General features: G+C 40.9%; 1 protein-coding gene across 2 annotated transcripts in view; it reads left to right on the top strand.

Moving 5' to 3' along the window:
* The window catches only part of COP1 (COP1 E3 ubiquitin ligase), a 177,742-nt gene extending 175,661 nt beyond the window's left edge, over positions 1–2,081 (top strand). For both annotated transcript variants that reach the window (XM_075833074.1, XM_075833072.1), the window contains 2 exons: positions 396–440; positions 1,617–2,081. In XM_075833074.1, the coding sequence (XP_075689189.1) occupies positions 396–440; positions 1,617–1,634 (63 nt within the window). In that variant the 3' untranslated portion in view covers positions 1,635–2,081. The remainder of the gene's footprint in view (positions 1–395; positions 441–1,616) is intronic.
* Positions 2,082–12,059: the final 9,978 nt, after the last annotated feature.

Genomic DNA, 12,059 nt, shown 5'->3' with positions numbered 1-12,059 from the left:
GCAAGATATGTGGTCTTTTTGTGAGAGTTATTAATGTTTACATAAACCCTCTGCTTCACCACTGACTCCAAGTAGCATTCACGTGCTGAAGGTCACCGTGTAACAAGTCAACTAAGGGAGGATTCACATGTAGCAGATTTTGTTGCAGAAATGTTTGCTACTGGAAATCGGTTGCATCCATATGGATGGAATTTGCAGAAATCCATACACCTGCTGCAGAAACCACCACATTTAAATGAATGGAACCGATTTTCAGTTGCAGAAACTTCTGCAATAAAATCTGCCGCGTGTAAATCCACCCTAAAGCAGCTTTTGATTGGGTGAAGGGTCCACAATACAATAGATGTTTGTGAAATGTAAGTTTGGACAATCATTCTTCTTTCTTTCTTTTACAGGAGTCAAATGTTCTTATTGCTGCTAACAGCCAGGGCACAATCAAGGTACGTTCTACCATTCACCTCTGCAGACACCAGTCATGGCTACCAAGCAATGTAGTTCCCATACAGGTTGTTTATGTCAATGTCCGCCCAACCTACTCTTGAATATCTTGCAACAAAAGTTGAGAAACTAAGTCACTTAATTAGATGTATTTCGAGGTCATGTGTTTTTACTAACTTTTTATACTTTGTTCCTTTTCGAGTCAATGTATCACCTAGTACACACTGGAGTCAGCCTTTTTATGTACTTAAATAGGATCTGACTAGTTTATTATTGCCCTATCTCCTAACTAATCTAATAGGAACTATGATGCTGTGTAATTGTCAAAAACTTTTATATGCAAAGTTATGAGCTTTTTTTCTAAATATGCTAATTTGGCTATATTTGCCAAATGGGAGGTGACTCTTTCTTTTTACTCTTGGCAGTATGTTTTCTGTATGACGCTGTCCAATCAGCTGATACAGTTCTCCTTTTCCCAGCCCAGCAACACTGCGATCATATAGTATACAGCTTTCATTCCCGACTGTGTTTTCAACTGGTGAGAGATCCAGTTGTTTCACATCTAGAACTGCGATCCTGGTGTCATATGCAAGATTGGAATCTCCTCTTTCATATGCCACCAGCCGGAGGTATTGCTGTTTTAAGTGATCCCCCTTCCCTCCGGCCTCAGTCTCTCACACTGTGTGAAGCAGCTTCATGCTGATAGGTCAGAGGCTGTGAGGAGGCTCCACCTCAGGAGAATCCCTGGTGGTGACACCCACTTATCTATTGTGTATAGCTTCATTTGCATATTTTAAAAAAAAAAAGCTCATAAGTTTAAAATAAAACTTTTAGGGAGGCATTTTTCACTAGCATTATCAGTGTGACACCGCCTATTAGATTAGCTAGGAAATAGGGCATTAAAAAACTAGTGACAGATCCTCTTTAATAAAAATAGAGTATCCATATTCTATAAACCTCGCGCCACAGTTACATTGGTGACCGTATTCACAATTGATGTCTTGCATCATGTACTTGATCTTTATTTTGTGGTCTAACTTCTGCTCCCACCAACATTGGCAGGATGACCTATCAAGAACAGATGGCTCTTCATGTTAGATGACGTACATTACCGCTGTCATACACTTGCATGTTTTCTATTGTAGAGCAACTATGTTGTTCTTTCATCCTCCATTTAGGTACTGGAGCTGGTATGAGACATGGACTCCTAGTTCACAAGTGAAGAGGTCTTTGAAATTCCTTGTTCTAGGGCAGGATCTCCACCTGCAGAAAACTCTTCCAGATGGAGACTTTCAAAGCATAACGTCACATGTCACTTCGAGGCTCTCATGAGATTTTCAATGGAGAGAGCAAGACTGGGAAAGTAGATAAATGGACACAACAGTTTATTCTGCCATTCCTGGACATCGAGTTCTCCCACGCTCATAACTGTGTACTTTTTCTCTGGTGCTGCTTTATACCTTAGTCATTGGGGGGACCTGTATCCTGTTGCTTTGTGTGGTTCCTACCAACACTGAGGACATAACCGGAGAGGTAGAGAAAGGCTTCATTTTTATCATAGGGGAAGCTATTAAAAACAGATCACGCAAAAAAAAAAAAATCCCAAAAAACTAAAAATAAAGATTTAAATATTTCTAAAGACACACTGTGGTTTGAGTGTATTATTTTTATTACGGTTTTTAACAACTCTAACACTAATCTTCAAATCCAAATATCATGGATACAAATTGAATCTTTTATTTAATCTTTCTTATAGCTGCATACATGGAGTCTGTATCAAAGAAAAACACACCCCGGGGCTTCATAGTGCGATACCTCTGATAAAGGAGGAATTCATTTAGGTGGCTGTAGAAGAAGTTCTAACCTTTTGGGTTGTGTAATATCCAGTTGCAACCATGTAAGAAGACATGCAAAGGAGTATTTTTCTGTCGCTGCTCCACATAGAGCGATCTGGAGATCCCCATAGATTGTCTTTTGGCAATAATCGGGCAAAAAAGTTTAACCCCTTGCGTACCTTCGACGTAATAGTACGTCGCTGGCCGCTTATTCCAGCGTACCTTCGACGTACTATTACGGCGCAGGAATAAACTGTCACTATGTGAAATCACATAGTGACAGAACAGCGGCGGCAGCTGTCATTGACAGCTAACCGTCTCTGCTACCGGCCTGGGGACCAATTAGCAGTCCCCAATGCCGGCGATTGCTGTGATTGGTCAGTCTCTGAAGACTGACCAATCACAGCCGTCTGTGACGTCGTCTGCAGGAGAAAGCTCCTGTCACTTTCTCTGATCTCCTCACTTCTGTGAGATACGTGAGGAGATCAGAGAAAGCGGTGTAAAAAAAAACAAAACCCTTTTTATTAACCCCTTCCCGAAAATGGGCGTATAGTAACGCCCTGACGATGAAGCGGGCACAGGAGCTGTGCTCGCTCCATCTTCATCGGATGTCGGCTGTAATATTCAGCCGACATCCCACTGCAACTACAGCGATCACTGTCCTCTCCGATCGCTGTAGTTTAACCCCTTAAATGCCACTGTCAATAGCGACAGCGGCATTTAAGTGATTGATACAGAGGGAGGGGGCTCCCTCTGCACCCCATTGCCCACCCGCGAAAATCGCGGGGTTCTGATGGTTGCAATGGCAACCAGGAAGCCTAGCAACAGCTTCCTGGTTGCCAGGTACGGGAGCCTATTAGGTCCTGCCCAAGGCAGGACGTAATAGGCTCAACTGTCAGTTGTAAAGTGACAGTTACAATACACTGCACTACATCAGTACATACAGAAGTAGTGCAGTGTATTGTGCAGGGGATCAGAAGATCAGATCTTCCAGTCCCCTAGTATGTGTAAAATAAAAAGTGAAAAAAAAGTAAAAAAAAAAGTTTTAGATAAATAAATAAATACAAGTTTTACGTAATAAAAACAATAATCGCCTTGTTTCCCTGACCAAGCCCTTTATAATTAGAAAAAAAATGAAAAAAAAGACAAAAACTAGACATAATAGGTATTGCCGCGTTCGTATCGGCCTGACCTAAAAAAATATCATATTATTTATCCCGCACGGTACACCGTAAAAAAAATACCATAAAAAACAATGGCAGAATTTCCTTTGTTTCCAAAAAAATGGAATAAAAAGTGATCAAAAAGTTGTGCGTAGCCAAACATGGTATCAAATAAAAACGACAGTGTGTCACGCAAAAAATGTATGTACTCCGCACAGATTACATATGCCCCCACATTATAAACTGAAACACCAGTAAAACACTAAACAAAACTACTACCAAGCAAAATCTGCGCTCCAAAAGCCAAATGGCGCTCCTTCTGGGCCTGGCAGTGAGCCCAAACAGCGGTTTATGACCACATATGGGGTATTACCGTACTCTAGAGAACCGCTTAACAATTTATAGGGCGTATGTCTCCAGTGGTACAAGCTGGGCACAACACATTGGGCACTGAAATAGCATATATGTGGAAAATGTCAATTTTCAATCTGCAACATCCACTGTGCACTAATTTCTGCAAAACCTTTGGGGGTCAAAATGCTCACTACACTTCTAGATGAATTCCTTGAGGGGTGTAGTTTCCTAAATGGGGTCACTTCTCGGGAGTTTTCACTGTACTGGTACCTCAGCGCAATGCAACATGGCGTCAAAAACAAATTTTGTAAAATCTCCACTCCAAAAACGAAATTGCACTTTTTCCGTTTAGACACTTGCCGTATGTCCAAATAGCCGTTTACAACCACATATGGGGTATTTTCGTAATCAGGAGAAATTGTGTAACACATTTTGGGGTGTCTTTTCTCCTGTATTCCTTGTGGAAATGAAAAATTCTGAGCTAAAGCTGCAGGTTATTGGAAAAAAAAAATGTTTTCATTTTCACGGACCAATTCTAATAAAATCTATAAAACACCTGAGGGCTCAAAATGCTCACTACACCTCTAATTTAATTCTTTCAGGGGTATAGTCTCCAAATTGGGATCACATCTGGGGAATTTCTACTGTACTGGTACTTCAGGGGCTCTGCAAATGCGACATGGCCCCCAGAAACCAATTCAGCAAAATCTGAGCTGCAAAATGGTGCTCCGTCCCTTCTGAGCCCTGCCATGGGTCCAAACAGCAGTTTATTACCACATATGAGGTATTTCCGTAATCAGGAGAAATTGCTTTACAAATGTTGAGGTGCTTTTTCTCCTTTATTCCTTATAAAAATTAGAAAATTCTGTGTTTTCTCCAAAAAAAAGTCTCTCTTTTCATCTTCACAGACTAATTCCAATAAATTCAGCAAAAAACCTGTGGCGTCAAAATGATAACTATACCACTAGAAAAATTCCTTGAGGGGTATAGTTTCCAAAATGGGGTCACTTTGGGGGGGATTCCACTGTTTAGGTCCCTCCAGGGCGTTGCAAACGTGACACGGCACTGAAAACCATTCCAGTAAAATCAGAGCTCCAAAATCCAAATGGCGCTCCTTCCCTTCTGAGCCCTGCTGTGGGTCCAAACAGCAGTTTATTACCACATATGGGGTATTTCCGTAATCGCGAGAAATTGCTTTACAAATGTTGGGGTGCTTTCTCTCCTTTATTTCTTGCAAAAATTAGAAATTTTTACGTTTTTCCAGAAAAATTGCTGCTAAAGTTCTAAGCCTTGTGAGGTCATAGAAAAATAAAAGGATGTTCAAAAAACGATGCAAACATAAAGTAGACATATGGGAGATGTTAATTGGTAAGTATTTTGTGTGGTATTACCATCTGTTTTACAAGCAGATACATTTAAAATGGGAAAAATCATAATTTCTTCATATTTTCGCTAAATGTTGGTGTTTTTCACAAATAAGCAATGAATTTATCGACCAAATTTTTGCATTAAACTAAAGTACAATATGTCACGAGAAAACAATCTCAGAATCAATTGGATAGGTAAAAGCATTCTGGAGTTATTACCACATAAAGTGATACATGTCAGATTTGAAAAAATGGGTCTGGTCCTCAAGGCCAAAATGAGCTGGGTACTCAAGGGGTTAAAAAGAGCGGCGTCTCTGGGTGCGGACAGGAACTACAAAGTTAAGGGTATAGCATAATGGAATACCTTTTACTTTGGAGTCCCTGTCAGCACTCAGAGACCCCAAGGACAAGAATGGGACTGTTTCTGGAAAAGAAAAGCAGACCCTACTTTCTAATTCAAGATAACCCCAATAAGCCGGTGGTCTCTAACCGAACGCTCTCCAACGGGAGGAAAAAACGACTTCTCCTAGCTCAAATTGATACCTGAAGACTTGCAAGCATTTCCACACATTGGAGACCACTGCTTTAAAGTAACCCATTACTGATAAATTAACAGATTCTTCTCCTGGATGATGCGGGGGTCCTACGCATGCATATACATCTTGGGCTCTAGGACAATGTTACGCAGATGAATGTGGTCTCAGGTAAAATCAAAGCTGAAAGAAAGTGCTACTATAGAATAATATAGGTGACCTGGGCCTTTTCCTTCTAAAATGACTGATCCAATACAACCTTGCAGAAGGCAGCAGCACAATATGCTTTCTAGTAGATGCCTCACCTGCTTTTCATTCCACTTTAAAATTGTTTTCCGAGATGTCCATTTTTTGGTTAGGGGCTGGAAATGAAATGAAATGAAATAAACTTAAAAAGCAATACTTGCCTATCCTTGCCCCCGGTGATCCAGCGCTGAGGCTTCGGCAGCACTCGCGGTGGTTGTTTACATACGTGTAGCATGTGACCTCTGCATCCAACAGTTAATAGCTAGATTGGATGCGCGGGCAAAAAACACATCGCCGCCCCAGAAACGAGACGTCATCAGTGACATGTCGTATACCCTCCGAGGTTCCTCTGGTCCGAGACCATGTGATAGGTATACATCACGGTATATTTTCTTCTCTGAAGACCCGATGGCACCTCTGTTTGGTTATATCTGTAATCTTTTCCTTTCATCTATAATGAAGTGGTTCGATTTACATAAATTAAGGTAAATTTATAAGCGCGCTTGGCATCCTTAAATAGATCTACTGCTTAACAGCGCATCACATTTTCATATTTTTGCCTTGAAAATTGAGGCTAAAGTGGCACATGCCAGTGCATATTATGTTATGTATGCAAATTCCTAATGCATGTTTCGTACAAGGGCAGACAAATAAGATCTTCTCTGCCTATTGTCTCATGCATTGAAATCAAAATATAAGAGAAGAATATCTGAAGTTTTTCCTTTTCTTTTCCTTCTGCTTTCTAGCATAAGAGGTTTGGTATAAATACTCGGTGCCTTTGTTCATGGTGAAAACATTCCTAGCTTGCTCATAAAAGGTTTAAAAAAAAAAAAACGTATTATTTCCTTTAGTACTATGGGTAGTGGGCCTGGTCCTTGACTGAATCTCCACTTATCCTTTATGTGCAATACCATGGCAGTATATGACAATTCATCCATATTCAATCCATATCTTATGTAGTCACTATGTAAACACTTATTTTCTGATTATATAGGATTACTGGTGATCTTGCATCCCGCTATTAGACTTGGCGGCCATGCTTTGTATTGAGATTATGTGAATATAGTTAAACAGTTAAACAGTTAGTATATAAATGATTACACATTGTTCTAATTTTTTATTTATTTTTTCACAAGTCAAGAAATATAAATTAGATTCTAATTTATAACATTTCCATGTGCTGGTCACTAGAGGGAGCAATTCCCAAAATTGCAGCATTGGCATGTGGTAAAGCAACCTCATTGCTTTATGCTGCAAAGTTGGAGAAGACACACTCGCTCTAGTGTCCTCAAACAATCCCCCCTCCTTTATCATGGCTAGTGCCAGGAGAAAGAAGGGGGTTGAATGTTCAAATCTCCTACACTGTGTGCCGCCATTTTTTGAGAGAATGCACAGTGTAGGAGGATTAGATACAGTGGTAATCACACAGTATAACACGAACATACACACACATCACATATACAAACATAACTTACCTGCTCCTGCCGCCTCCGCTCCTAGTCCTTGCGTCTGAACATATGGCCGGAAGTAGTTCTCTTACTGTCCGGCCGCGGCTTCCGGTCCACATGAAAATGGCGCCGGATGTCGCTCTGCCGAAGACCTTCCTTTTGGACTTTGTGGGAGCGGTGCATGCGCCGTTGTATTTAAATGTATTATAATGACATACTAAAAGCAATAACATATAAAAAAAAATTTTTTAGTGACACCTTCCCTTGAAGGGGGTTTTACACTGGAAAATTGAATTGTCGGGCAGACAAGCATTCATAGAGCGCTCTTTGTCGATAATTGCCCTGTGTAAATAGGGCAGCGATCAGCAGATGAACGAGCAAATGCTGTAAACAGGGAGATGCGCTGCCGACATGATGATAATGTATGGGTAGAGCGATCGGAGTAACGACCGCTTGTCCCCATGCATAGCTTCTTGTGACAGGAGCAAACGCGCGCCGATCAACGAGCAGTATCGTTGATCGGCTCTCGCTGTACCTGCCAAAATTGGCAGACACAGGACCAGGAAGTGAAATATTCACCCTGCTAACCAACTTCAAAACCAGCCTGGTATAATTTGAAAGCGAAGATTCTGGGCGTTAATAGGTATTTGTTCTGGTTGCGACAAATAATGATGTATAATATCACTACCTTAATAGTGGAGGGTTTCAAGTGTACCTCCGCTCTTGGGATATGCACCTCAGTGTGTCAAATCAATTTTCTAATCTAGAATAAGAAAAATAAGTGCTCTATGCTGGTTACTAGCGTTATTCTCTTGCAGGCTACACACCACATTCATTATGGTTTAGAGTAGGAAGAGACTTGAAATATTGCAGCCCTTTACTTCCTCCCTGCTAAATATCTTACCCAAGTGAAATGAGGGAGAAGAAAAAAAATTATCTCAATATGTCTACTGACTAGCCACAGTAAGTAAGGTGCCATCCTTAATTCAAATAGATGAAAATAGAGGGAAGAATAAACAAATCCACGGCACTCGGTCAGAGTATAAAAATATAAATGTATATTTATTTCATCCAAATAGATTAAAAAGACCCAGGATATCTGGTGATCCTGCACATGAATAAATAGACAATAACATCAAAAAGCCAATATAATTCATAATGATATGGCCATAACCTAAATATCACAGTATATAAATAGAAAAGATACGATTAGTTTGAATGTCTGGAGGGGGAACTTGCTAGCTATTAAAATCCTGTGATCCCAGCAGCCTCTGCACTGTTTCAAGCAAGCAATCTGCAGTGTGAGAGGGGATGGGCGCAGTGACAAGTATTGTGTGGCACATAAGACAATGATAATTGCAGCACGAATGGCTGAGCTTTAAAGGGAAAAGCTTCACATACAAACCGTACATGACATCTAAGAGCACTGTGTTTTCATTTTTCCGTGGAAGTTCTCTTTAAGGACTAATGTAAATCTTGGATCAGATCACCGATTGTTACACAGGGAATGGATTTTTAAGCAGGACAATGTTTCCTTGTAAGGGTATGTTCACACGGCCTATTTACGGACGTAATTCGGGCGTTTTTGCCCCGAATTACGTCTGAAAATAGCGCCTCAATAGCGCTGACAAACATCTGCCCATTGAAAGCAATGGGCAGACGTTTGTCTGTTCACACGAGGCGTATATTTACGCGCCGCTGTCAAATGACGGCGCGTAAATAGACGCCCGCGTAGAAGAAGTGACCTGTCACTTCTTTGGCCGTAATTGGAGCCGCTATTCATTGACTCCAATGAATAGCAGCGCTAATTACGGCCGTAATTGACGCGGCGTTCAAGCGCCTGCACATGCCGGTACGGCTGAAATTACGGGGATGTTTTCAGGCTGAAACATCCCCTTAATTTCAGCCGTTACGGACCCCCGCCGTGTGAACATACCCTAACTAAGGACTAATACAATTCAATATTAAATCCAGCAGTATGACTATTCTTTAAAGCTGGCCTTATACTCTCTTCCTGTTTGGCTGTAGCATTAAGAACAACCTTTACATGAGCTCCATCCTACCTGTGGATATCCACAGTGGACCTTTTTTGTCCTGGTTCTATCACCGTTAACCATGAATCTCTTCAATGCAACTTGACTCCAGTAACGCTATAAATATAACCGCCTGGCATGCTGCCTACTGGTAGTTATTAAAATTATCTACAGAAAAGGGTTAATACATTCTATGAACATCAGACCTTGCCTGATCATGATTGCTAAACATGCCGGTTCTAGTGGTGGTAAAACATGGAGCCTTTGGCTTTTCCCATTATGATGTACAAGAAACAAAATACGTCAGGAGAGCTGCAGTGTTCGGGTTGAAATAAAATATTTCAGAAATGGGGGCACAGGAGAATGGGAAGGGTTGTGTAGACCCCTGACAGGCCACAGCTAAACATTTTGTTGACCGTGTCACATTGCAATGGAACGTAACCGCCTAGTTTCCTTAATGGCCAGCAAATGTTATTAGATCTCAACTCAAATATTTTTTTTTTGTGATATGCCCGTATAATACAACGGTCACTGCTAGAAATAGTGTTAACAAAACGAGAAAATATCTACCGTCACAATTTCGCATTAATCTTGAGTGACGTTGTTGATGGTGTCCTGTGTTTTGGGGTTGGTTTGCCATATGGTGGTTAAATATTGTCTGAACATTGAACAGTTTTCTTTTGCTAATTTTGTCACTTTGTCTTCATTCTTCACACTGTATTGTCTTGGTAATAAGACACGTGCTGTGGTCCATTGATATGCGGTGTTTTAGCAGTCTGAATATTCAGGTTGTGTAACTAAGCATGTTGTCCGTGCGTGCTTCCTGCGGCTAGCAGCGCTTCTGGGTTTAAAGACTAATTTATTATTAACAACCTCGTTTATTACCAGGATTTATTATTTGCAGCCACAGAAAAAAAAAACATCTGGTTCTATTTCAATAAACAATGTCTGTGTTCTTCTCCCTCTCGCTGCTGTATATTGAGTGCATCTACGAATATCATACCACCAGTTTAGATTCACAGTAGTCTGTGACAGCAATATGTACAGATGAAGATCTTTGAGGTTTTTTTTTGTTTGTTTTTTTTTTTGCTTTTACACGTATTCCATAGAACAGTTAATCACAAGAAAATGTATTTGTGTTTTAAAAGTGCTATATACTGGTCCTTCTCAATGAATTAGAATATCATCAAAAAGTAAATGTATTTCAGTAATTCAATTAAAAAACAAACTCCTATATTCTATAGATTCATTACACACACAGTGATCTATTTCCAGAATTTTTTTCTTCTAATGTTGATGATTATGGATAACCGTTAATGAAAACCCAAAATTTAGTGTCTCAGAAAATTAGAATATTATATAAGCCCAAATTCAAAAATGATTTTTAATACTGAAAAGTTGGCCTACTGAAAAGTATGTCCAGTATCTGCACTCAATACTTGGTCGGGGCTCCTTTTGCATGAATTACTGCATCAATGCGGCGTGGCATGGAGGTGATCAGCCTGTGGCACTGCTGAGGTGTTATCAAAGAGACGTGGCATGGGGCGATCAGCCTGTGGCACTGCGGAGGTGTTTTGGAGGCCCGGGTTGCTTTGATATCGGCCTTCAGCTCGTCTGCATTGTTGGGTCTGGTGGCTCTCGCCTTCCTCTCGACAATACCCTATAGATTCTCTATGGGGTTTAGATCAAGTGAGTTTGCTGGCCAATCAAGTACAGTGATACTGTGGTTATTAAACCAGGTATTGGTACTTCTGGCAGTGTGGACAGGTGCCAAGTCCTGCTGGAAAATGAAATCCACATCTCCATAAAGTTTGTCAGCAGAGGGAAGCATGAAGTGCTCGAAAATGTCCTGGTAGACACTGCGCTGACTCTGGACTTGATATAACACAGAGGACCAACACCAGCAGATTACACGGCCCCCCAAACCATCACTGACTGTGGAAACTTCACACTGGACCGCAAGCAACTTGGATTGAGCCTCTCCACTCTGCCTCCAGACTGGGACCGAGATTTCCCAATGAAATGCAAAATTTACTTTCATCTGAAAACAGGACTTTGGCCCACTGAGCAACAGTGCTGATCCACTGTTATATCAAGTCCAGAGTCCACGCAGCGTCTACCAGGGAATTTTCGAGCACTTCATGCTTCCCTGTGCTGACAAGCTTTATGGAGATGCTGATTTCATTTTCCAGCAGGACTTGGCACCTGCCAACACTGCCAAAATTACCAATACCTGGTCTAATAACCACAGTTTCACTGCGCTTGATTTTCCCGCAAACTCGCCTGACCTAAACCCCATAGAGAATCTATAGGGTATTGTCAAGAGGAAGATGAGAGACACCAGACCCAACAATGAAGACGAGCTGAAGGCCGATATCAAAGCAACCTGGGCTTCTATAACACCTCAGCAGTGCCACAGGCTGATCGCCTCCATGCCACGCCGCATTGATGCAGTAATTCATGCAAAAGGAGCCCCGACCAAGTATTGAGGGCAGATACTGGACATACTTTTCAGTAGGCCAACATTTCTATATTAAAAATCATTTTTGAAATTGGGCTTATATAATATTCTGATTATCTGAGACACTAAATTTTGGGTTTTCATTAACGGTTACCATAATCATCAACATTAAAAGAAAAAA

The sequence above is a fragment of the Rhinoderma darwinii genome, chromosome 7, assembly GCF_050947455.1.
Source record: "Rhinoderma darwinii isolate aRhiDar2 chromosome 7, aRhiDar2.hap1, whole genome shotgun sequence".
Taxonomy (NCBI): Eukaryota; Metazoa; Chordata; class Amphibia; order Anura; family Rhinodermatidae; genus Rhinoderma; species Rhinoderma darwinii.
This window is presented reverse-complemented; position numbering and strand designations above follow the sequence as displayed.